Source organism: Rhinolophus sinicus, chromosome 10, assembly GCF_057876585.1.
Source record: "Rhinolophus sinicus isolate RSI-liver-muscle chromosome 10, RSI-T2T, whole genome shotgun sequence".
Taxonomy (NCBI): Eukaryota; Metazoa; Chordata; class Mammalia; order Chiroptera; family Rhinolophidae; genus Rhinolophus; species Rhinolophus sinicus.
Window position 1 is genome coordinate 5166310 of NC_142510.1, and position 25521 is coordinate 5191830.

The following is a 25521-nucleotide window of genomic DNA, read 5'->3' on the forward strand; positions in this document are numbered from 1 at the left end:
TTTTAAATGTCTGACTCATTGTATTTATGAAATATTTGGCTTTACCTATGAGATTTTTTTTCCTTTCTCATATTTTCTTATTTCTGGTGAGGGCCTTTCCTTTCTGCTGAAAGACCTTTTAACATTTCTTATACAACTGGTTTCATGGTGATGAATTCATTTAGTTTTTGCTTGTCTGAGAAACTACTTCTCCTTCCATTCTGAATACGCTTGCTGGGTAAATTATTCTAGGTTGTAGGTTCCTTTCTTTCAGCATTTTAAAGATGCCCTCTGCCTGCAGTGTTGCTGATGAGAAATCAGCGGATAGCCTTATCGGGTTTCCTTTGTACGTAACTCTTGTTTCCTTCAAGATAGTCTCTTGATCTTTAACTTCTGCCATTTTAACTACAACATGTCTGGTTGTGGGTCTCCTTGGGTTCATCTTGTTTCAAGCTCTGTGCTTCCTGGGCCTGGAGGCCTGTTTCCCTCCCCAGGTTAGTCAAGTTTTCTGACATTATTTCTTTAAAGTTTATGTTCTTTTCTCTCTTTCTTCTCCTTCTGCAATCCCTAGAATGCAAATGTCTGAGCATCTGAAATTATCTTAGAGGTCCCTTAGAGTATCTATCCTCATTGTTTTTCATCCTTTTTTCTTTTTGCTATTCTGATTGGTTGGTTTCCACTAGTCTGTCCTCCTGGTCACCAATCCATTCTGTGTTCAGCATCCTCCTACACCACTGCCCTCTGATGGATTTCTAGCCCTTGCAACCAAGAGAATCTTGACCAACATAATTCACGACTAGTGAATACATGAGTTCAGTTAGTGTTTGGGAGGAAACAGTGGGAGAAATACGGTGTGTATGTTGTAGGGTTGTTGATTACATATGCTGTCAAGAAAAGACCAATGCAAACGAATATCTTTGGGGAAAGAGAACATAAACCCAACACCTGAAGAACGGAATAAAATACCTAGGAATTAGCTCATGGGCCAGAACAGAAAATGTACACGATGGCAGGAAATACCAGTGAGCTATACTTGTTATCGACGCCCACACCCTCGTCCCCACCACCCACACTTGGAGGTCCCTCCCTACGTGCCAGGGGGAATGACGCCAAACACACACCAGCCACAGGAGGTAGAGGGCAAGCATGACCTGCAGAGGGGCTGACCAGACCATATTAATGTATGTGGTCAGGTCCATGAACCTCTGGGCGTCCACAGACATGAGATTGACGATCTCCCCAAGAGTGGAGGATTTCCGGGCGGAATTGGTGATCACCAGGGCCTGTGGGACAAAGGAAAGAAAAAGAGGGTGAGTGTGGCAGGCTAAGAGCCCTGGGCTCGGCCTCAGGGCCCATGTGGAAGAAGGAAACGCTGCTGCTCTTTCCTCCTCCCTGCTGACGTGTCTGCCTTCCTAGCTCGTCCGGCTCATCACGAAGCTCTCACTCTGCTCGATGGCACTCACTGCCTCCCCGTCAAGCTCTTCAGTTGCCTAGACCCGGGCTTGGCACACTTCAGTGCGCACACACGTCCCTTGCGAAGCTTGTTACCAGGCAGAATCTGCCTCAGCAGGTCTGGGTGGGGCCTGAGACTCTGCATTTCTAACAGGCTCTCGGGTGATGCTGCCGCTGCAGATCCCCAGACACACGGACGGACCAAGGTCCAGGCCACAGTTTCTCAACCTTGGCCTCCCTGACCTTTGAGGCTGGATGGTCCTCGGTGGGACCGTCCTGTGCACTGCGGGGTGTTCGGCAGCATCGCTGGCCTTGCCCCACTAGGTTCCCCCATCCCCAGGTTTGACAACCAAAAGTATCTCCAGACATGGCCAAACATCCCCTGAGGGACAAAGCTGCCCAGCTTCCCAAACACGGTTTCCCATGATTACCTGGGGACTTTCAGAAAGACGGATGCCGAGGTCCCGCCCTCAGAGATCCTGATTTAGTGGGTTGGGGTACGGCCTAGGTGTGGGAAGTGTTTGAAGTTCTCCAGGGGAGTGTGACTTGCACACAGGGCTGAGAAAACCAACGATCCAGTCCCAACTTCCCAACTATCTGCTAGACAGTCTCTTCCCAACCCATGGGGCCCAAGCGGTGCCATTGCCCCAAAGGGAGCGAGAAGGTAATCCAGTTCCTTTAATGTTGCCACGCAAGAGATTAACCGTTTTGTTTCCTTCTACCTGCCCCCAAAGAGAGGAGAGTCTGTAAGACGGATCCTTTCAGGGACTTTGCTAAACCTTTGTGTTTGCACCTTATGCCTCCCTGTTTGGTAAGATTCCTCACGGAAGGAACAACTCAAGCCAGACCAGTCCTGGGGACCAAGAGGAGAACCCATGGGGTTCACAGAGGCGGGCACAGCCCCCCACCTTCCTCAGGCTAAGGAAAGCCTCAGCCTCTGTGGCTGCATTCCTTCCCAAAACCTGCAAGGGAAGTGATTCAATGAGGTGCTCTCCCTCTATTCATATGCATATAGGTTTTCTCCCTTGGGAAGGTTGACACTATGGTCCAGCTGCCTGCAGGCACGGGTAATTGACTCGAATTGGTTTTCTATTATGATGTATAGGATTCACAGATCTTGAGATTGACAAGCTTCATCTCCTTTACTTCCCCACCAAACTAATAAAAGCGGATGCGAGGCCTGATTCGGGGTTTCCAGTCCTTGAGACTGGGGGTCCCTTGGCCTCTGCACTTAAACTCTATTCATCACTACTGTCTTTTCTTAACCCTGCGGCGCCCTCCTCACTCCCCACAACTCTCGTCGCACGGGAGGTGACACTTTAAAGCCGTCTGTGCCCAAATGCCTGCTATGTACTCTATCATCCAGGGAAGGGACCATCTACTCAGTCTGACAAATGGAGAGTCAGAACAAGCTCAGACATAGAATATTAATCGCAGAGCAAGGACCTGCACCTGGATCTCCCCAAATCAAGCCCCACCTAAGAAATCCATTGCCCACCGCTGTCACGGGGCTCCCCACGTCCTACAGACTCAGCCCTGACATCGGCGTGGCTGTGGCCTACAGGGCAGTTCCTCATCTGCAGCCACCGAGGCCACCCTTATGCTCCTGCCCCAGAAGGTGGGATCCAAAGCCCACGGCGGCCCCTGCTGACCCAGCCACGTCCCGACAGGTCTGCCCAGGCGCCCGTGAGCGGCCGCACCCACCTTCCGGTAGACAGCCCCGATCACAGCGGTCTTGATCCTCATGCCGCTGACGAAGCAGATGTGGAAATACTGGTGCAGCACGAGGGTCTGGATGCAGGCGCTGATGAAGAGCAGTGCTGTGTAGAAGTAGCCCTGCCAGTTTGGGGCTTGCTTGTCATTCACAAAGCTGATGAGCAGCCTGCGAAGGAGCGAGGACAGAGGCCGGACTGACGGGGCCGTGACACATAGGGGCTGGGCCACGTCCACCGCGTCCTGCATTCTGACTTTCTCCCAGGCCAGGCCAGGCGGGCTTTGGGACTTCAGTGTGAGACACGGAAAACCAAACCCAGGGAGGTGATCTGAGTGTGTGAGTCGCCCAAAGTGCCCCTGTAGCCAGGGTGCCTCCACTTTATGCTTCTCGCACTGACGGCCCCACCTCATCACCTGGGAGTCACCCAAAGGGGAGCAAACAGAGAGCAGATGGGACAGAGGCGGGAGGCTTAGAGAATAAACGTGTGCCCCCAAGGGACACACAGAGAGGACACAGCATGAAAAGTGGAGGGAGAGAGGAAAGAAGGGAGGGAAGGAAACAGAGACGAGAGAGGTGACTTCCTTTCTGACTTCCTGGTTTCAGGAGGCAGTTTTCATGGGACTTGGCACTCCCCACTTGCCAAGGCAATCCTCTGTCATGCCCTTTGGGCTGCAGGGGAGCCTAGTAGGTTTCTGTAACTGGCAATCAAAGTGGCCTTAATGAAGATGCTTTCGCAGCAAAGCAGGCAGATGGAGAGACAGGGCTGTAAGGCCACTGAGCATGTCACAGGACCCTAAGGCAGAGGTTGGAGCATCGCAAGGGACAGGTCAAGGATGCCACGAGTTCCCCAGCTGGGAGAGAAGAGCTCTTACTTCAAGATCTCTGGTCCTGTAAACATCATCAGGTCGTGCACGGCCTTGAACAGGAAGCTCATGAGGAAGTAGGGCCCAAAGGTCTTGTAAAGCACCTTAAACAGCGACGGATCCCTCTCCTTCTGGGGGGGCTTGACGATCAAAGCCTCGGCCTCCTCGCTCACATCCACTTTGGAGCCGCCTTTCGGCTTCGCGGGATCCTTGGATGAGTACACGATCTTCACCAGCTGCCTGGAAGACAAGAGTGTGGGGCCATTGTGGGGTCAGGACTCAGCCCACCAGCTACGGGAGACGGGCAGGGAACACCGCCCTCTGGGGAGGCCCAGCCATAGAAAGCCAGTCACGGCAGAGGCAGCTTAGCACCGTGGTTATAAACACGGACTCAGCATCCTGGCTCGGGCCACTGGCCAGCTGTGTGACTTTAGGCAAGTTCCTTAACCTCTCTACTGGGTTTCCTCAAAAATAAGACCTAGCCAGACCATCATGAGCTCTAATGCGTCTTTGGGAGCAAAAATTAATATAAGACCCAGTATTGTATTATATTGTATTATATTATATTATATTATATTATATTATATTATATTATATTATATTATATTATACCTGGTCTTATATTATAGTAAAATAAGACCAGGTTTTATATTAATTTTTGCTCTGAAAGATGCATTAGAGCTGATTGTCCGGCTCAGTCTTATTTTCAGGGAAACACAGTGGGCCTTAGTTTCCTCATCTGTAAAATGGGGATAAAAATAGGACTTATTTCATAGGGCTGTTTTGAAAATTAAAAGAGTTAGTATACATGAAGAGCACAGAAAAGTACCAGTCCCACACTGATCTATAGATTCAGTGCAATCGCTATCAGAATCCCAGCTGGCTTTTCTGTAGAAACCGACTAGCTAATTCTAAAATTTATGTAGAAACTCAAGGGACCCAGAACAACCAACATAATCTTGAGAAAGAAAAACAAAGTAGGAGGATTCACACTTCCCAATTTCAAAACTTATTATAAAACAACCAGAATCAAGACAGGCATAAGGATAGACGTATATATAGATCAATGGAACAGAATTAAGAATCCAGAAATAAACCAGAATGATTTTTGAGAAGGGATTTCAAGACCATTCAATTGGAAAAGAATAGTCTTTTCTACAAATGGTGCTGAGAAACTAGATAGCTACAGGCAAAAGATTATGAAGTTGGACCCTAACCACACCATATACAAAAATTAACTTGAAATGGATCAAATACATAGAGCTAAAACTATAAAATTTTTAGAAGGCAATACAGAGGTAAATCTTTATGACCTTGGATTTGGCAATGGATTCTTAGATACGACACCAAAAGCCAAAGCAAGAAAAAGAAGAAACATAAACTTCACCGAAATAAAAAACTTTCGTGCTTCAAAACACACTATCAAAAAAGTGAAAAGGACAACCCACAGAATGGGAGAAAATATTTGCGAATCTAAAGTCTGATACGGGACTTGTAACCAGAGCATCTAAAGAACACTTCCAACTGAAGAAGAAAAAGACAACCCAATATAAAAGGAGCAAAGAGGATATGCAAATGACCAGTAAGCACAGGAAACGTAGCTCAACATCACTGGTCACCAGGGAAATGCAAATCAAAACCACCATGAGCCATTACTGCACTATGACTGTTACCATCAGAAGTCTGATAAGAACAAGTATTTGCAAAGATGTGGAGAAACTGGAACGTTATACATGCTCCTCCGGAGGCCCCACCCACTTGGAACAGGATACTTCCAACATCGGGTCATATAACACACTGCGGCTTTCATCTGACCCTCTCCTGGTTCATTCACTCTGGGCAAAGCCAAGTAACGGGCATGTCATGAGGACATTCAATGAGCCCCCATGGAGAAGGCCCTGTGGTGAGACCTTGACAGTAGCCAGCACTCACTTGCCAACCGTGTGCAACCTGGAAGTAGATCCTAGAGCCCCCGCCGAGCCTTCAGATGACCACAGCCCCGGCCACCATCGTGACTGCAACATCATGAGACCCTGAGCCAGAACACCCAGTTAGATCGCAGATCCCTGACCCAGAGAAACTCTCGCAGATCCCTGACCCAGAGAAACTGTGTGAGATAATAAATGTTCACTGTTATTTTAAGCTGCTAGGTTTCGGGGTAATTTGCAGTAACAGATATACCCCTCAGCTCCCAGCTACCAAAATACAGTCAAGACAACATTCTCAAATGGCCAAACGTGGGTGCCACCACTGAAAAACATGCCCAAGTCTGACCCCCACTCAACCCTAACATTTACAACTTGCCAAATTCTTCCACGGCAGGCGCTCACGAAATAAATAGCATTTGATTTCAGGGGAGTGTCGCTTGTCACCATCTATGCCACATCTGACCATCTGGGCCACATGAAACACCCTCCTGGAGACCACACCCCTCCAACACCCCTTGGCTCTCTCCTCTGTCCCCACTCCAAACTGTGGGCAATGGTCTATGCTCTGTCAAGTCCTTATTTTTCCACTCTGGGCTTCGTGCCCCAGGAAAGGACCAGAAACGTAGGACTCATCCCTGACCCCACCCCCCTTCATGCTCGCTAAGTCTCCTCAGGTGTGTGTCCTGTCCATTCCACTTCTGTGATGTGTGCAGTCATCCACCCACTTTGCATGTGCACGGCCTCCAATCCACAGTAAGTGACCATCGCGGGGACCTCCTCACCACTCTGCTTACTTCCCTTCTTGTTCCCTTACAACCAATTCCTGTACAGCAGCCGGTGGGATTGTCCTAAAAACACATCATTTTCCTCCTGCAACTCCACTGATGCTTCCCACTTCATCCAAAATAAAATCTAAACTCTGGGTGATGCCAGACAACTTCCTATGGCTGCTGTAACAAATTACCACTAACTTAGTAGCTGAAAACCACACAAATTTATTATCTCATTATTTCCAGAGGTCAGAAATCTTAACTGGGCCCACAGGCATTGTGTTCCTTCCAGAGGCTCTCGGGCAGAAGCTGTTCTTGCCTTTTCCAGTTTCTAGAAGCCGCACAGCATCTTCTCTGGCCTCCTGTATCCCTCTTATAAGGACACTCGTGATTATCTGGCCCACCCAAATAATACACCACTGTCTCCGCATCTCAAAACCCTTCCCTTAGTCACATCTGCCAAGTCCCTTTGCCATGTAACAGAGTCACAGGTTCTGGGGCTCAGGACACAGACATCTTGGGGGGAAGGGGCATTATTCCACCAACCACAGAGGGTTGTTTCTGTTTGTCACGCTGTCAATGTGACCACCACCTAAGGTCCTTCCCTACTCTTTACTGATTTCCCCGGAAGCTGGGTTTCTGGTGAGTTTTTAACATGATTTCTTTTAGCACACACACGCCTTCCTGGCAAGGACAAGAAGGCGGGCAGAGAGGAAGGGAGTGGCTGAGCTGTCCCCTGTCCATTATCTGCACCACTTCCCAAGCTGGGCCCTGGCTCTGGGCCTGTGTGGCCTGGCTGACCCAAGGCTGTTTTCAGTGGTCAGAAGATAGGCTGCCAAAGGGCCAGGGAGAAGGTCTCGGGCAAGGAGAGAGGAGGAAGTCCCAGACCTGGGTGGAAGAGGTCAAGAAGAGCAGAAGGAATCAGCTAAGGCCTAGTCAGGAAAAAAATATCCAGTGAACAAGAGCCTACAAGCCAGGAAGGCACACCCAGAGGGGAGAGGAAGCAAGCAAGGCCTCTGAACGGTCCAGCTGGGAAGGGAATGGAAAGTTGGAAGGGGAAGGTCTGAGTCAGGAGAAAACCGTCCAGAACAGGGGAACAGAAAGGGTGAGGAAGCTGGAAACTGGAAAGAGAAAGGCACTTGCTGACTCAACCAGGTTTCGATGTGGGCAGAGGTGCCCATCCCAGTCAGCCATCCACAAAGGAAATGAACACCCGTTCAGGGGCCAGGCACTGGCAGAGCCCCACCCTCAGGGGGCCAAGTGAGAGAAATGGACCAGCAAATGCGACTTCACAAGCCTGTGTGAGGGGTGCTATCATGGCAGCTTCCTGGAGGAGGTGACATCAAAGCCGAGACCTGCAAGACGAGGGCACAGGTTCAAATGGGGAACGAAAGGGTGCTACAGGCAGAGAGAAAAGGATGAGCGAGGCCCAGAGCTAAGGATTTTGAGAGAGGTCAGGCAGCCCTCGCAAGAAGCAGAAGAACCTCAAGGTATCCAGAGCAGGGATGGGACAGCTCCACACTGCTCTCCACAGAGAGACGGCTTTTTCTGTCATTTATTAAATAAGAGTCTACATTTTCTGGATATGCTCTGGGCATGGTCCTTGACCCATAATACTCCATATAATAAAGAAGAGCATCTTTGATCTACAATCACAGGGAATGGTTTGACAAACGTAATGCACATTCCACTCTTCTGAGAACTCACAATACACAGGACAAGTTTGGGAAAGCACAGAAGGGCACGACACCCAGCCCCCATACGCCCCTCCTGGGAAAGTGCAGCCCTGTCAGGATTGTTTGTGTGTTGTATACAACTGTAAATGACTCAAGATGTTCTTCCTGTTTGTTTTGTTTTGTTGAGTGCTTTTGCTTCCTTAAAAACAGAGGCTTCACAAGGGGAGTTGTCGTGCAAATTCACATACTCTGGTTGTCACAACGTCTAGGGCAAATACTGGACTTTCCATGAGGTACGACAGACCAGTCCCAAAGGAAGCTGGTCCCACCACGAATCCATCCACATAGGTGACAGGCCTGCCTAAAATTACCTAAGTCTAGAACCCAACTCCCGACATAAATCCATACACAGTATCTATTTTCTTTTTGCAAATCTAAATATGCCTCAACATTTTTTTTCAGCGATGCAACAATTGTCAATTAAGGGAAAGACCATATTTTGTTAGGAACCTTGCCAGGTGTCAGTGACCACTTTGCAAAACCTGGTCTGTGACAGCAATGATGGTTCTGGTCTCCAGAACTGCACACACCGGGTCAGGCGGGATTTGCAGTCATCACAGACCAATCTCCACGTGGGAACCGGCGGCGACACCTCATTTCATGTTCCGGCGTGCGCCTCAGCAATCACACATGGAAGTACGTGTTGTTCTATCATAGACCCCTCGCCTTCCTGTTTTCCTTTAAGGTCTCAAGAGAGCATTCTGTTGATTTTGTAAATTAAGATACATGGTGGGTTGTTTTTATCTATTTCCTTAAAGCTGAGGAAGAGAGTGACGAAATAAAATGGAGTCACTCAAGTCAAGCTGTTCAATTCCTCAGATCAGGTAGGTTGAGGCCTGAGGAAATGATTCCGCTCTTGTGTGAACAAGCCAGGGAACTTCAAGTGTTGACCTTTCCAGATCTGCGTCAATACCTGGATACACATCAGACCTCCAGGGAACCCTCTGATTCCCCTCTGAAGGACCAAGGAAGGAATGTTCACGTGTGCCTGACATCCACCATCCAGACCACCAGTCATCCAGAGGGCGACACATTCAGAGGCTAAGAACGCAGGACTGATTCTTTCCAAGAATGTACTGTTCACCATAAGAACTCTTAGCTGGTCTTCCTTCCCTGGAGCACTTGAAACCGCTCAGAGACCTAGCCTTCCCCCCAGGATAACCAGCAACCCCCAAGGCAGCAGAAGACAGTAGCCAGGACCTGACTAATGGTCAGAGGTCCGGACATCTGGCAGACTGCAGATAACATCTTGACCTAAGTAAGTTATGCTTTAGTTCCTGAGCCCTAAGGTGGAACGGCCCCCCTGGCTACTTTCCCATGAGACAGACAGAGCGAGACCTCAGAACTGTCCTCACGACTTGAAGAAATGATTTATTACCTTTGCCTCACTTATGACCAATCAGCGCCCAGCACGAACTGAACCCCTAACCCACGGTGTCTTCTGAGTTTGCCCTATAGAACCTGAGACCCACATGCCACTGGGGAGCCGGGTCTCAGGCTCCCTGTCTCCAGACTGGCCAATTCAATATTACACTATTTTTCTTTCTATCCTGCGAACTCCTGCTCAGACATGTGTTTGGGTCAGTGCGTGGAGGCAGTCAGACTCAATAACTCTTGGGTCCTGAGTATTGCTTTGTTGTGTTGCCAGTTTGCAGCCCCTAAGACCCTTGAATAAATCTTTACAATTTATTTCTAGCCAGAATCTGTGAATTCATTTGACAAAGCCCAGTAAGGGAGGTGTTACAAAATCTTTGTCTTCAAAGAGACCATGAGTCTGAAAGGTGAGAACCAATGTTTAATATGTATATTTTGGAGTTTTGTTTTCTTTGTTCGTCTGTTATTGGATGTTTGCATTCTTTTATGAAATAGAGACAATCAAGTAAAACAGTCACCCTTCCTTCAAACACTGCCTATTATAACATATAGCTTCCTTGGGGTATAACTTATATAAGATCAACTGCACATAATCAAATGTGGGATGTGATGAGTTGTGACATATGTACACACCTATGAAAACACCAGGGAAATCAAGATAATGAACACATCCATCTTTGTTCTGTTTTGCCTCTTTTTTATTCCCCCACCCACCCCTCTACCTCTGTCCTGCCCCAGGAAACTGCTGATATGACTTCTGTTACTGTAGAATCATTCCCATCCTCTAGAATTGTATATAATGGAACCATCCTAGAATGCACTCTTATCTGGCTTGATTCACTCAGCCTGTTTCGAGATTTTTCCATGTTGTTGAGCATATCAATAGATAAGCCCTTTGTATTGCTTAGACGTATTCCCCTGAATGGCTATTCCATGATTTGTACAACTATTCACTTGTCCGGGTTGCTTTCTGCTTTGGCCATCACAAATAAGGCTGCTGTGAACATTCCTGTACAAGTCTTTTCTGAACATGTGTCTTCAGTTCTCTTGGGCATACATCGAGAAGTAGAAAGGCTGCCGGTATAACAACAATTTAACTTTTTTTAAAGCTGCCAAACTCTTTCCCAGAGCCGTGGAACCATTTTATAGTCATGCCAGCAGGAACCACCGTCCAAAACGACCTTAACCTATGGGAGACCACAAATCGAAATTTCCACTCCATTTTGTTAAGCTCAAAAGCATTTGATACCACCCAAATGAAGAACTGGATTTTAAAACCCAAAGGCGGAGGGAAGGCAGCTCAGGGCTAAACAGAGGGGCTAGAGGGGGTAGGAGGTCGAGCCCCGAGGCTAAGAAACCGAGCCGGTCTCACTCCCTGCGCAGGCCGCCATCACCCAGAAGGCCCGCGACAGCCAGCAGCCCTGCCCAGGCCGCCATCACCCAGAAGGCCCGGGACAGCCAGCAGCCCTGCCCAGGCCGCCATCACGCAGAAGGCCCGCGACAGCCAGCAGCCCAGGGCCAGCACCGGCTACATTTGTTCTCCAGCTAACTGAACAGGCCTCACTGCACAGGGACACACCAACTTCCAGCCGAGAACAGGACTTCCCCTCCACTCCCCTCCCCCACGTCCACAGAGGTTCCAGAGGCCAGATCTGGCTTCCGCCTCCGGGAACAGTGAGGGACTCATCTGCCAAGGTCCCAAGGCAATGAACCCCCAAGCGGAGAACGCCTCAAGGCCAAGGTAGTCATGAAGCCAGAGCCCGAGGGTGGCCTGTGTGGGAGCTCAACTAGCCAACTGTCACCATGAGCTTCCATGTAAGATGGAGGCACCCAGTCTGGTGCCACGCCCAGATGAATAACCACAATTTATACCCAAGACTGTGACATGGCTTATCAGAAGGTGACATGACAGGGCTTATCAGATGGTAACATGACATGGCTTATCAGAAGGTGACACGACAGGGCTTATCAGATGACATTTATCGCACTGAATTCTCACAAAGTCCTCTGAAAACTTAGAAAACTAAGGTGTCGGGCCCCCAACCAGGTCACCAAGAGGGACCTCTGACGGAAGCCGTGGACTCAGGGTGGTTATGAAGTGTCAGCACAGGCTCACTGAGTTTAACAAATGGGCCACTCTGATGAGGGGTTACTGTGGGGGAGGCTGTGCATGTGTTAGGCAGGGGCAGGTGGGAAAGCTCTGTACCTTCTGCTCAGTATTGCTGGGACCCTAACGCTGTCCCCAGAACTGAAGTCTTGTTTGAAAACGATCCTTATGGTCAAACTTCCCCGGGATTGGGGCTTCTCTGCTAATCACCTCGCGAGTGCTTGGCTTGGTGCGCTGAACCAAAACACTTAAAATGGCAAGAACATTCAGGAGGCCAGATGTGCGTACACAGGCGCAGGAACTGACTCAGGGACGGAAGGGTCCCACGCCCTGGCCACACCTCGCCAAGAGTCATGGCCAACAGTCCATCACTTCCTCGACGGACATTTTTCTCTCTTCTTTTCTCCCCAAACTGCCTTAGCTGCAGTAAGAGCGTGGCTGGGAAGAGTGAAGCAACTTGCCTAGGACCATGAAGCCAGTCAGAAGTGGCACTGCCACCATTCTGGGCCACGGCAGCGGGAGGGAGGTGACCGGGTCATCCCAGAGTGTGTCTGGCTTTCCCGTGGCAAGAGGCCTCGTACTTACTTTCTGGATTTGGCGCATTCCTTCTTCCAGTTCTTCACCAACATGGGCACCACTTGTTCTGACATGTCTTCCTTGTTCAGGGACCAGAGGTCCGTGCTCTCCAGGGGCTGGCGGTAGCCCAGGACCATCAACCTGGGGCCGAAACACAAGGAGGGAGGCAATGCGAGTCGGGAGAGAGAGGAGGCTGGCCATCACCACACACTTCCGCAACCGCCAGACGCCCCCACGCCATGGCAGCCCACCGCACCTAGCACAGGGCGCAGTTGGGACAATCTGAACACAGATGGGGATTTGGGCACATTAAATAATCACTGCTAATTCTGTTATGTCCCCCGGGAAACAATGGCCGCAAGCTTTAGAAATACATACAGAATATTTAGGAGGGAACTATCAGGATGGCTCCAATTTACTTAAAAAAGAATTTTTTAAGGTTGCTATGGCAAAGCATTCACAAGTGTAAAATCTGGGTGATGAGTTTATCGAGCTTTAGTGGACTAGTCTTTCTACATGTTGGAACACTCGCCTGATAAAAAGCAAACCTAATATTTTAACCTGTTCTTTTGAAATAATTTCAAAATTTAGAATCACATGAATCATACAAAGGATTCCTGTCTCGCCTTCATCTAGTTCACCGTTGTTACACTGTGGCCACGTTTGCGGTACCATCCTCTCTGTCTATATCTATAAACACACACATATGGGAACATCTATTTTTTTCGGAACCACTTCAGAGTAGATTGCAAGTGCTACACACCTTTACCCCTAAAGACCGGGGTGCATCCCTGCAAGAAAAAAAGACGTACTCTTACGTAACCAGAGTACAATGACCAAAATCAGAAACACTAGCATGGATGGCACGGCCCACGATTCATATTTAAATTATACCCATTGTCCCAGGGAAGTTCTTTAACAGTCATTTGAAAAATAATTAAATATGAAAAATATTTAATTAAAAATTGATGTTTGCAAAAAGTTTATAAGGACAGAGAACAATGCTTATTAGGTGTGGGGGGGACAGGGGATTCAAATCATCCCCAGTAAGATGCTCACACTGTGGGGGGGGGGGAGTGTGCAAAAAAAAAGGGGGACAAGAAGGGAGCATATTAAACTGTTGACAGTGGTTGTCTCTGGTGTTTTTTTATTGATTTCTGTGTGTTTCTCTTACCTACATTTCCTATGGTGCATGTGTATTTTGTAATGGTGAGGGATTTGAAACAATGCCAGTAATAGTAATTATGTCTAATGTTAAAAAATACCCAAATCTGAAGCTAAACCAAGAGCATGGAGCTTTTAACTGACCCGGGCCATGCTGTCTGCAGAGGCTCAAGTGTTTTATGGTTTATATAACTCGAGCTCGTGAACGTGGGGAGCTGGGTCAGTGTCTCTGAGACCTTGTGCCCAGGGCAGGCACACTCAAGACATGACTGTCTGTCCGGGGAAGGGTGGGGGGTCTGCCAAACTACACACTCATCACCACCCCCTGCCCGAGGCCTTACCCTGTGATCCACCAGAAGGTGATTCTGGAAAGGAAGGAGGCGCCGGATTCCGGGCAAGGATTCTAGTGGAGAGAAAATAGGATGGGGAAGAAAAGGGAAAGGAATGATTCAACTTTTCGGGGACACCAGCGCTCAGCAGGGAGCGGTCAGCAGACGGCTCTTCCTCTCAAAGGACCAGCAGCCACTCTCACGCCCCTGATTGGCACCCCGAAAGGATTTCTCTCCTGAGTCCTGGTGGCCTTGAAGGAAACACATGGCAGCTCCTCTAGTTTCACCCAGAAAATATTTCCTGAGTGTCTCCTATGTGCAAAAACAGCACAGTGCATCATATACCTGTCTTATCTCACATGCCCATAGCAACCCAATGGGGGTGATGCTACCACTGTCCCCATTTTATTCATTCATTCATTCATTCATTCATTCATTCATTCATTCAACAAATATTTTCTTAGCATCTACTATGTATCTAGTGTCATGTACACAAATCTGAACAAACAGACATGACCCTTCCCTTTAGAAAACCCATGGTATACGGGGCTGGTAGAAGTAGTAGTAATAATAATAAAAACAACAATACCACATGCGAACGTTCTCTACGAGCTGAGTAGTGTACACAAATCATCTCATTTAATCTTCATAACTACCCTACGGAAGTAGGTAAAAGCAATCTCCCTCATTTTGTAGTTAAATCGAAGAGGCCAGGGGTGAAATGACTGGTCCAGAGTCCCATCGCGAGAAGATGTGAGACAGGATGTGGGCTCCCAACAGTCAGGCTCCAGAGAGAGACAGTCATCAAATGATTGTGTGAACAAACACAAAACAGCAACTGCGATGGGGATCACAGCCTGGAGGCGGGTCAGTATTACCAGTGAGATCACTGGTGTCTTACTGGGCTCAATGGAAGCGAGTCGACAAGGGATGAGGGCTGACCCAGTTGACAGAGGACAGGGAAGGCATCCCTGCAGATGATGTTCAAGCTGGGGTTTGAGGAGTGAGTAGAGGACAACTAAGAAAAGGGGAGAGGCACGGTGGTCCCAGCCGAGAATAGTATGTGCAAAGGCCCTGTGGTATATGGGAGCATGGCCTCCTCCAGGGATCAAGATGGGGCCTGGGCAGTCTACACTGGAGGCCATGTAAGGAATTTCGGTCTTCATCCTAAGGCAATGGGAAGTCACAGACGGATTCTCAACAAGCTTTAAAGGACCTGTTTCCCAGACGAGGAAAGGGACATCGGCCGCTGGGATTGCACACAAGGGCCAGCTTTCAATGCTGATATGCTCAGGTCTAAATTCTGAAGCAGCAACTTTAGTGAAGGGGGGTCACCATGCAGTCAGTCATCAGATCTTTGGCAGAGGACGGCGCTCAATGTCCCAGCATTTTTCAGAGGCAAGGCATTTAGAGCTATCCCTGACCCAAGTGGTTTTCCACCTGGGCTGGGAGTGCTTTTAGAAAACACCATATCTGCGCCCTCCCCCCACCTCCCTACCACTGCCTCAGAGTCTGATAAACCTGGTTTGGGGTGGGGCCCAGGGGAGTGTTTGTTTTTAACTCCAGAGTCTCCTTGGCAAAGTATCTGGGCAGGAAATGTACACGACAAGCCTAGAACCGCTTGTCACACCTGACACCAAGGAGAGTAAAGCTGGGTAGGATTGTTAAAAGGTCTCAGAAGTAACCAGAAGTGGCTCCCACTAGCCGACAAAGGGACAATCTGAGCTGCAATAAGGACAATAAGTAGAATGGACTGAAACACATCACGTATGTTTAAATACACAAGTTCATACTGATACTGGACGAAAAGAACCACCTCTTGGTGTCGCTGAGGAAAAGACGTGAGCAAACCAAGTCGTTGTACTGCAAATAGAGTAAGGACAGGAAACAAGTATTTTTCCTGCCTTTCCTAAAGGAACTATACCATGGTGGGGGCAAGGGGTTGTAAAGAGATGAGGGGGAATGTCGTCTTTGGATAGAAATAGTCCAGCTAATACATGAAGACGGGATGGTACAACATAAGACAATGTACCACATGGCAACCACAATGGAGCACTGAATTATTACTGTTTTTAGGCCAGATAATGGTGTCCCCGTTTTGCTGTTTAAAACCCTTATCTTCCAGACACTATCACTGGGGCAAGCTGGGTGAAGGATATACAGAAACTCTATCTACAATTTTCACAACTTCTCATGAATCAAGTTATTTCAAAATAAAAGTTATTAAAAATTGAAAGTTCCTTATCTTTCAGAGATACACACTGAAACGCTTCTACATGTGATGTAGGGTAGAGTCCATGGCAGTTCATTATACGATGCTGTCTGCTTTCGTACACGTGAGTTTCCAACATGAAAAGCTCTCCCAGTGATTCAAACGTGCAGCGTCCTGGGCTGAGAACCACCAGGCTCCAGGCTGGGGCCACGAGGCCTGCAGAGGTTCCCAGCCCAGGCTGTCCCAGAATCACCCAGGTGCCCAGGGTCCCAACCCAGACCAACCAGATCAGTGCTTCTGGGCATGAGGCCCTGGCATCAGTATATTTTTAATGAGGTCAATCAGATGCAGCTAGCCCACAGATCTACATTCCAGACCAACCTAAAGCAGACTGACTTCAGACTGTGGAGCCAGAGAAAGCTGGGTTCAAATTCCAGTTCTGCCGTTTTCTAGCTGAATGACTTTGGACAAGTCCCTTCTCCTCGAAGCCTTGGTTTTTGCTGCAAAGTAGGACAAGTGAAGTGAGGTCCATGGGACTCTGTCGTAAGATGGAATTCGTCCAACCTAAGGTGGCAACAGTATTCGTGGAGGAGGTGGTGGGATTTGCTCTGAAGACTGGTTTTTCTTCCGGAAGTGGGTGGGTTATCAGGGAATCGCAAATGTCCTTCAACTGTAGTGCAATTCCTACCCACGGTGGAAAGCGAAGCAATGCTGGCAGAGAACGAGGAGGGTGTGGGGAACAGCTGGCAATGACTCATTTATTTCTTGAGCAAATATTTAGGGAAGCCCTGCCTATATGCCAGGAGGCAGCTAAGGGCTGGGGACACAGCTAGGATGGAGACAGTGAGGTCCCCACCCCATACAACTTCTAACTGAGAGGGAGATGGACAGGAAGCAAACCAAGATGCAAATAAATGTGTAACTATAAACGGTGAGAGCTGCAACAAAGGAAACATACAGGGTGCCAGAGAGAGAGGGGGGTGGGGGAGCTTGTGTGTCAGGCAAATGCACAGCTAGTAGGTTAGAAGGTTTGAATCCCAGCTCTGCCACTTACCAGCTGTGGAATTTCGGACAAGTTACTTGGTGGTGATAAAATGAAGTGAGATAAAATAAGCATGTTAAGTACATAGAATAGCACCTGGCACAGAGTAAAAGCTCAAGAAATGGTATCACTAATAATAATATAAACGAGAATAGTAAAAACAACGGCTGCGTCTTCCACCTCTGGCAGGCCTGTGATCCACCAAGCACCGTACCAGATGCTTTCTTCACATCGGGGTCAGCAAACAAAGGCCCGTGGATGGGCTGGCCGCTTGGAAATAAAGTTTTATCGGGACACGGTGATGCCCATCCATTTACACAATGTCCGTGCTGCTTTTGGGCTACAAGGGCAGAGGTGAGTAGCCGTGATAGATGCCACACGGCCTGCAATGCCTGAAACACTTACTGTCTGGCTCTTTGCACAAAACGTTGGCTGACCCCTGCTCACGTTAGACCTCACAACACCCTAAGACACAATGATTAATAAGGGGGAACCTAGGGCTCAAATGAGGGCCTTCTGCCTCCTAATCCAGTCTTCCTTCAGTCTTGGCATCAACAGGGAGTAGAATGGTACAAGTTACACCTTACACAAAGGTGCCCAGCTGGGCGGCAAGTGGGGGCTGAAGGGCACCCCCTGCCCAGCTCAACAAAGCCGCCAGGTCCTGTGCGAGGGAGGGGCTGTGTCAGCTTGATGGAAGCAAGACCTTTCCCAAACTCATCCACCCAGGGCAGGTGAGTCATCTTTTTCTAATTTACAAAGGCAGGTGCAGACAGCAGAGGCGTTCAGCATATACCCACAGGCACCTCACAAATCCTGGCCTTCGTTCCAAGGAAAGCAAGTCCAGCTGTGGGTCAAGAATGAAGCGATCTGTGGACTGCACAATTAAAGCTGAATTTGTTCCCTTTGTACCCAACTGTACACAAATGAGACCGTAAGAAATGATGGCCCACAGGGAAAAGATGAATCCTCACTCTGCTAGTGAAAAATCCCAGCCCCTGCGAGAGAATTCACCCTGCACATGCAAGGAGGCCAGACCATCACCACGAACATTCCAGTTTGTAATTTGCACACTCCAAGCACTTGATCAAATTTGTCTCCCCAGCCCTCCTTCCTCTGCTGGATCCAAACACGGATTTTCAGATCATGGGAAGCCATGTCGGGACGACACAGGGTCCCCCTCACCAGCAAAGAGAAGGAAATACTTATGGGTTTGGGAGCTGGTTTCCAGAAGTCCCTATCTGATGTGGAAGGCCTTACTTGACAACAGACAACTGGAGTGCTGACGCAGCCAAGAACTGAGGATAACGAAAAGCAAAGGAAGAAAGACTAATGCATGAGGATCAAGATGGCAGACCATTCAAATGAAACCAAACAGGACACTCCAGCATAAAATGACGTATAAAAGCAGAGCTGCCAGCTCTGGGCTTCCAGCCTTTGAGACTGAAACGGACGAACTCCTGACCGAGGATGAAGGCGGCTTGTGAACTGGTCCCCGACTCCTTTAGAAAGGAGAATAATTCACAAGAGCCCTGGCTGAAGGTGAAAGGAGAAGAAAGTCGGACCATGCAAACACAGCTGTGTCCTTTGGCATCTATGTCTGGCTCCAGCTGACTTGGCCAGAAACTATATGGATTGAACCAATTTGGTACAAGAGCCCCAGGCACTGGTTCTTTCGAGAACTCATCACTTTCCATACAGGATAGTTTGGGGGGGACCTCCTCTGGGCCTTTCAGCATACTGGCCTTTGTGTCAGAAATTCTCTGGGTCCCCACACACATTTTCTGGTTCTGATTCTGCTTTTAGTTTGGTTGTCTGCCGCTGACTTCCACTCCGCATTTCCTAAATGCCCAGGAGTAAGGGATGGGTGAGGCAGTACAGCTTAGAGCAAGGGTTCTGGAAGGGGGCCTCCATCACCAGTTTCCATAGGCCTGAAAATCTGTTAGAAATGCAAATACTGGGGCCCCACCCAGATCTACTGACTCAGAGCTCTGGAGGTGGGACCCAGTGATCTGTGTTTCAACAAGCCCTCCAGGTGAGGCCCAGGCCTGCTCAGGTGTGCGAACCCAACAGAAGGGCTCCCCGATCCAGCCTCGAGACGAAGGCAAGACACTTCGCCACCCTGACTCTCGGTGTTCGCATCTGTAAAATCGTGCCTCGTGGGGTTGCTTCGAGAAGTAAGCCAATTCATACCTAAATACAGCACCCCGGGCTGTTAGTACCATTCTCATTAGTTGGAACAGATTGAAACGTCCAACAATGAAAGAGATTCGCTGCTACAACTTGAAACGTTGCTGTTTCTTGTTGGCTGTGCCGCGTGGAGCTGTGCAAGCCACCTCCCTGCCGAGGACCAGTTTCTCCCACCGTAGCACACACCACGCATGCATCGCCCTTCCCCCATGACGTTGTCTATTATTTCCTGGCTTCTGATCCTCTAGTGCACATGGTCACTGTCCAGCTCAGCCGTCCTCTCCACATGCCTGGGCTGCAATAGCGCCTGCAATGGCGCCCTCAGTGTCCTCTCCAGCCTTTCCGTGTCCCAGGCGTCCTCCTCCTTCTGGCTGGCAAACACTCCCACGCTGAGTGTGTCACAGTCCTGCTGAAAAATCTTCCCTCAGGTCAAAACTCCAAATCTTTATGGTGGCACGCTATTCCACCCTTGGTCTTTCCTGCTCGGCTCCCTGGCCCGTCCTATCCAGCCAAGGAGAATTCTGAGTCCCAAAGGCGCAGGCGTTCCGCCCGATTGCCACATGCTGGTTCCTTTCCCAAGAGCGTGTCCACCCTCCTGCCTTCAGCCTCATCAGCCCTGCGAGGCCACTCATTCCTTTGCCTCAGGCACACTGGCCGGCAGCCCCCAGCACTTTCCTGCCTCATAGCCCACTGTCCATCCTGCAGCTGCTGGCTCATGTACCCTTTGCCCCTCCTCCACCTCTCCTCAGGAGCACTGCTCACCGTTGGTTCACTTCTAGGTATTCAGAGCCCAGCTCGGCCACTGGCACGATGCTGAACCACTGAATGACGAAAAGCCGAAAGGAGAAAAGGAATTAAAAATGGACTTGACGATGGTTTCATCAACAGTCTAAGCTTAGCAGCTCGTTGCCTCTGGGGTGTGAGGGGTAGAGACTGACCATCAAGAGGCAGGGGGGGAACTTTCTGGGGTCCTGGAAACGTTCTCTATCTCGATAGGGGTTAGAGTTATTCACTTATCAAAAACTCATTGAATGGTAACAAGATTCAAAAATGTCACTGTACATAAATTTCACTTTAAGGAAAACAAAACTATAAACAGATAGAGAACTCTAGCAATGGTTTGTATGGTCAAGTGTTTGGGTGAAGGCCACTAATGTATTTCAGGGGAAGTTTCAGATACCAAAAAAATCAGCCGGTTGGCTGGCTGGCTAGTTATGTGATAAAGCAACTTTAGCAAAATGCTAACTGTACAATCTAGTTGGTGGGTAGATGGGTTCTCCCTGTGCAATTCTTTCAACTTCTCTGTAGGTTTGAAATGCTCGTAGGAAAATACTGGGGAAGAAATGTTTCGTATTTATGGACAGGGCTAAAAATACCTGTTACTCCAAATGAGCTGAGCGGTTTTTACTGAATGTGCTAAACCAGAGCTTTCCAACTGTGAGGGATCTTATCAAGATGAGACTGAGTCAGCAGTGCTAGGAGGCCAGAGACACTGCATTTCCAATGAGCATCTGGAGACGCCGATGCTGTGGTCCGAAGACCCCACTTCGAGAAGTGAGGGTCAGCTACGTGACCACATTTGGCGGGGAGGCCCACAACTGCGAATGGAACCCCTGCCCCCCAACCCTACACAGTAGCCTCAGGGCCGGCAACATAAAAGGACCAGAGGCTGGGGACAGGCAGGGAGCAGCCCCACAGACAAGCAGGACAGGAATAGATGTCTGAGTCACGCAGCAGGGTGGGTGCAGGGCCAGCTGGGGAGGCCGGCCGGCGGTGTGACTCAGCAAGAGGGAGTATGGAGCAGCACAGAGCTGCAGTTCCCCCTCCACCCCCCAGCCCTGCATGACCCTGGCCCACCCCTGGACTCGGCTGACCCATCTCTCTGAGGACCGGCGACATGTGGCTATCGCTCTTCGGAGAGAAGAGAGGCAGAGGCCGCACTCTCCTGATCGGTCAGCCTCCACTGTAATACTAGCCTTGAGGGTGACAGGCAGACAGGCATAGACGCCACCTACAGTGTCCCCCGTCCTCAGACCTGGGGCAGGAGGGGGATGAGCAAGCATCAGGTGGAACCTCAACCCATTTGCAAGATGGGGACACTGAAGTCCTGAAAGGAGAGGCGACTGGCCCAACATCTCCAATCGAAAAGCCCCGTGCCCTGCTTCCCTGCCTTCCTCTCAACTGTGGTTCTGTAGTTGTGTGTTGCTTGGCCTGCTTAATGGCTGTCTCACCATGAGACCAGAAGCCTCTGAGGGTACGCAGCAGACTCTATTTTCCAAAGATGGCCAGACATTATCTGCCACCCCATGTGCTCTTCTCACAATGAGATCTGGCCACACCCCCATCTAGAGGGGAGTCTGTGCCCCGCCCCCTCACAGTTGCTCCCAGGCAGACTTTTGTGATTGTCTCAACCAAGAGAGTAGGGCAGGGGGGTGGCCAGTTAGCTCAGTTGGTTGGAGGGTGGTGCTAATACCAAGGTTGCCAGTTCGATCCCCGCATGGGCCACTGTGAGCTGCGCCCTCCTTAAAAAAAAGGAGAGTAGGGCAGGAGTGACATTATGTGACTTCTGGGACCAGGTCGTAAAATGTGATACAGCAACCACCTGGCTCTCTCTCAGAACACTTATTCTTACGGAGCAGCTGCCATGCTGTGCAGAAGCCCCAGCCGCTTGGGGAGACGACAGGGAGCTGTCAACCCTGGTCCCCGTGGCTGTGTTCACCACTAGACATGTGAGTGAGGAATTCTTCTGGCAAACTCGAGGCCCCGCCACCATTTGACTCTGACTGCAGGAAAGACCCCAAGAGAGATCCACCCAGTTGAGCCCAGTCAACGCCCAGGACTCAGAAACAATAACAAACCAGGGTGGTTTGTTCTGGAGAAGCAGACAACTGGAGCAGGACAAGCAGGGCATGAATCATATCTCGTTCACACACTGTTGTGTCTCCACAGCTAAGAGCCCTATTGCAACAGACGCTGAACCAATGTCTATCAAAGGGATAAAGGAAGCCAGGTGGGATTCAAGCTCAGGGTCTGCCCAACTGCAGATTTAGGGCATAAGTTAGGGGCTCACAGTCCCCTCTTTGAGCTTCAATGCCTAAAACAGAAAAAGGAGTGGGGAGGAGGGTCAGAGGGCCCCAGCCCCCCGCTACGCCCCCCTTGCGGCCCAGCCTTGAGCTGCTGAGCTGAGAGGTCAGGCAGCCCCAGGGTGGCAGGGCAGGCCCCAGGCCCAGGCTCCTAGGAATGCAGAAAACACAATGGGAGGAGGAAGTCAGCTCTATGAGCCACGTCCCTGCACACATGCCCAGGGAACAAGGGACAGGAACTTTATCCAGATCCCCAGAGGGGACCAGAAATCTGCAATTCCCTCCAGCATAAAGCACCCAGGATGGTCCACAGGGCAAGCCTGCAAGGTCAGGTGACCCCCACACCAGCCCGTCAGCCCCACCAGGGCTCAGTTTACCCTCAGAGGAACCCAAGGTCTGCAGCCACCGAGGGGTGTGTGGCTTGTTCGGTGTGACCCTTACTTAGCTCCACAGAACAGCATGACATTTAACACATATTTCCTGACGGGGCCAGTCCACAGCACAAAGCCACCCACGCACAGCTACACAGTGATGCACAGCTACACAGTGATGAACAGTAGACACAACCACGGGACATCCGAGGCCCTCCTCTGTGCCAGGCGTGGGCAGGAGTCCAGTGGATGCCACAGGCATGGCCGCCGCCTTTGTGGATTTCACACACCTACAAACACACATGCACCAGAACCCCCTAACGCACACACTCACAGACACACATCCACAAACATATGAACATAAAAATATGTACACGCACACACACAAATGCACACTTTGCTAATTTCTCCAACCCAGGTCCTCGTTGAGCAGGGAAATCCAAGAATAGGACCCCTCAGGCCACACGCCAGGACACAGGTGTGTGTCAACCTTCCTTCCCACAAAGGCGGCCTCATCCTTTTGCTGAGGTTCAGACCGAACCCAACAGAACCACCGCAGCTGGAAACTGCACCTGCTGCGCTTTCACCTGTCAACAGCTGACTAACCACGAACAAAGCTCCTAATCAAATAAACGCATCAAATAAATGCTCCAAGAGCATCCTGCCCTTCTCAGAATAAAAGCCATACAGCTCACGAGGCCTACAGGCAACTGTCCCCACCTCTCGGATGCCATCCCTCAGCTCTCTCCTGCCTCTTGCTACTCAGGCCAAATGCTGTTCCCTGGACATTCCACAGCAGCTCCTGCCCCAGGGCCTTTGCACTTGCCACCCCTCTGCCTGGAAACGCTCTTACTCAGGGGATTTGCTCGGCTCACTCTCACGCCTTCAGGTCTCAGCTCCAATGCAGTTTCCTGGGAGAGGCCTTCCCCGACTGCACTTACCAAAACCTGCACACAACCCCCAACCATCAGCTCCATTTCCTCTCCCTGCTTTCTTCTTCTCAGCATTTATCACTACTTGACAGACACTTGGGGCCTGGGTTACTGTTTGCACCCCGCCCCCCATGACAACATAAACTTCAAGCAGGCAAGGACTCTGCTTTATTCACTGCTACAGCCCTGTGCCCAGATCGGGGCATGGCACCTGCCAGTTCCCGTTTAGCTCAGGATGGCAGGGAACAATAGGACAGGAAGAAGGAGGGAGAGAGAAGAGGAGGGAGAGAAAGGGGGAAGGAAGAGAGGATGGAAGGAGGGAAGAGGGAAGGAAGGGAGGCAGGGAGGGAGGAGAGAGGCAAGGGTGACAAATGACTGTGTTCCCTTTTACTCTCCCAGCTGGAAGAGTGGCCACCTCACCCTGACCACTGCTGTCCTTCTGCATGCACAGGATTTCCCACAAACTGAAATAACAGGCTGAGAGTCTCACACTCAAATCCCTGAGGGCCAGGCACACCCCTAAGCAAGGCTGCACAGGGCCATAGGGACTGGTGGGGACTGTGGCAAACAGGGCAACACTGCCCAGCTCTGGCCAACTCAGCCAGGTGGCCTAATGCCCCTGACGCTGCCAGAACGGCTCCTTTTTCTAGAAAACCTGGACAGTTAAAATGTATGTGAAACTTGCTGATTTTTAAATGTGTGCTCACAGTTTCTAAAATCACAACGCCAACAAATGAGAAATTCTACAGGCCTGCAAGACACAGCCATTTACAACTACGATCGTAATCAGATTCCCTCCTGAAGCCCCCGCCCCCACCCCAGCTACAGCTACGGCTCGGTTTTTCCAGCTGTAAAGTGAGCAGGATGCTATTACCTATCTCCAGGTGTTTGGGGAAGACGGAAGGAGATCCCAGAAGGACGATAATGGCTCAGGACAAGCGCCCGATCCACGTCAGCCGTCACTGTACACTAGTTCTCTCTCAGACACACTCGCGGTCCCTGTGATCACACTTACGGGGTCATTGATGGTTTCAGAGAACAGGGGCAGGCGGTCTGAGAAACAGGACAGCACGAGCTGAATCAGCACGAGGGAGCAGTAAACGTAGAAGGTGGCATCACGAAACACATCGACCTCGGCGTCCTAAATGTGAGAGGAGGGAGGAGAAGCAGATCGGTTTCTGGAAGCAGCTTGCAGAGGCCGGGGGAGCAGACTGCAGAAGCGCCACCCGCTCAGAGTGCCAGGCTCTCTGCCCCATCCCATGCCCCCGCAAGATAACACGAGAGGCGGTGACACCACGGAGTGGTCCACACCGCCTGGGGAGGGCGCCCCCCACACTGGGAGGAGGCCTGGGTCTGGGAGTGCAGCAGACCCACACACAGGGGCCTGGCTCCACTCATACTGGCTGTGGGGCTTTGTCAGCTTACTCACCTCTCTGTGCCTCAGGTTCCCCATCTATAGATAGACCAGTGATTCTCAACTGGGAGTGATTTTACCCCCCAGGGAACACTTGCCAGTGTCTGGGGACCATTCTGTTTGTCATAAGTTGGGAGGGCCTCACTGGCACCCAGGGAGTGGAGGCCAGGGACGCCCCTAAGCATCCTACAAAACGCAGGACAGCCCCTCACAACAAAGACGCCCCCAGCTCAGACATTGATTAAGTATTCCTGGAAAGAACTTAGTCCCCCCTCTGGCACTTTGAAA

At 50.1% G+C, this 25521-nt stretch overlaps 1 protein-coding gene across 2 annotated transcripts in view; it reads right to left on the minus strand.

Annotated features, from left to right (window-relative positions):
- ABCC1 (ATP binding cassette subfamily C member 1 (ABCC1 blood group)) overlaps window positions 1-25521 on the minus strand; it is a 114547-nt gene that overhangs the window by 50999 nt on the left and 38027 nt on the right. For both annotated transcript variants that reach the window (XM_074322977.2, XM_074322976.2), the window contains exons 5-10: window positions 24835-24960; window positions 14005-14066; window positions 12509-12640; window positions 4018-4248; window positions 3136-3313; window positions 1101-1262 (exon numbers count right to left, since the gene is read on the minus strand). In XM_074322977.2, coding sequence (XP_074179078.2) covers window positions 1101-1262; window positions 3136-3313; window positions 4018-4248; window positions 12509-12640; window positions 14005-14066; window positions 24835-24960 — 891 coding nt within the window. The remainder of the gene's footprint in view (window positions 1-1100; window positions 1263-3135; window positions 3314-4017; window positions 4249-12508; window positions 12641-14004; window positions 14067-24834; window positions 24961-25521) is intronic.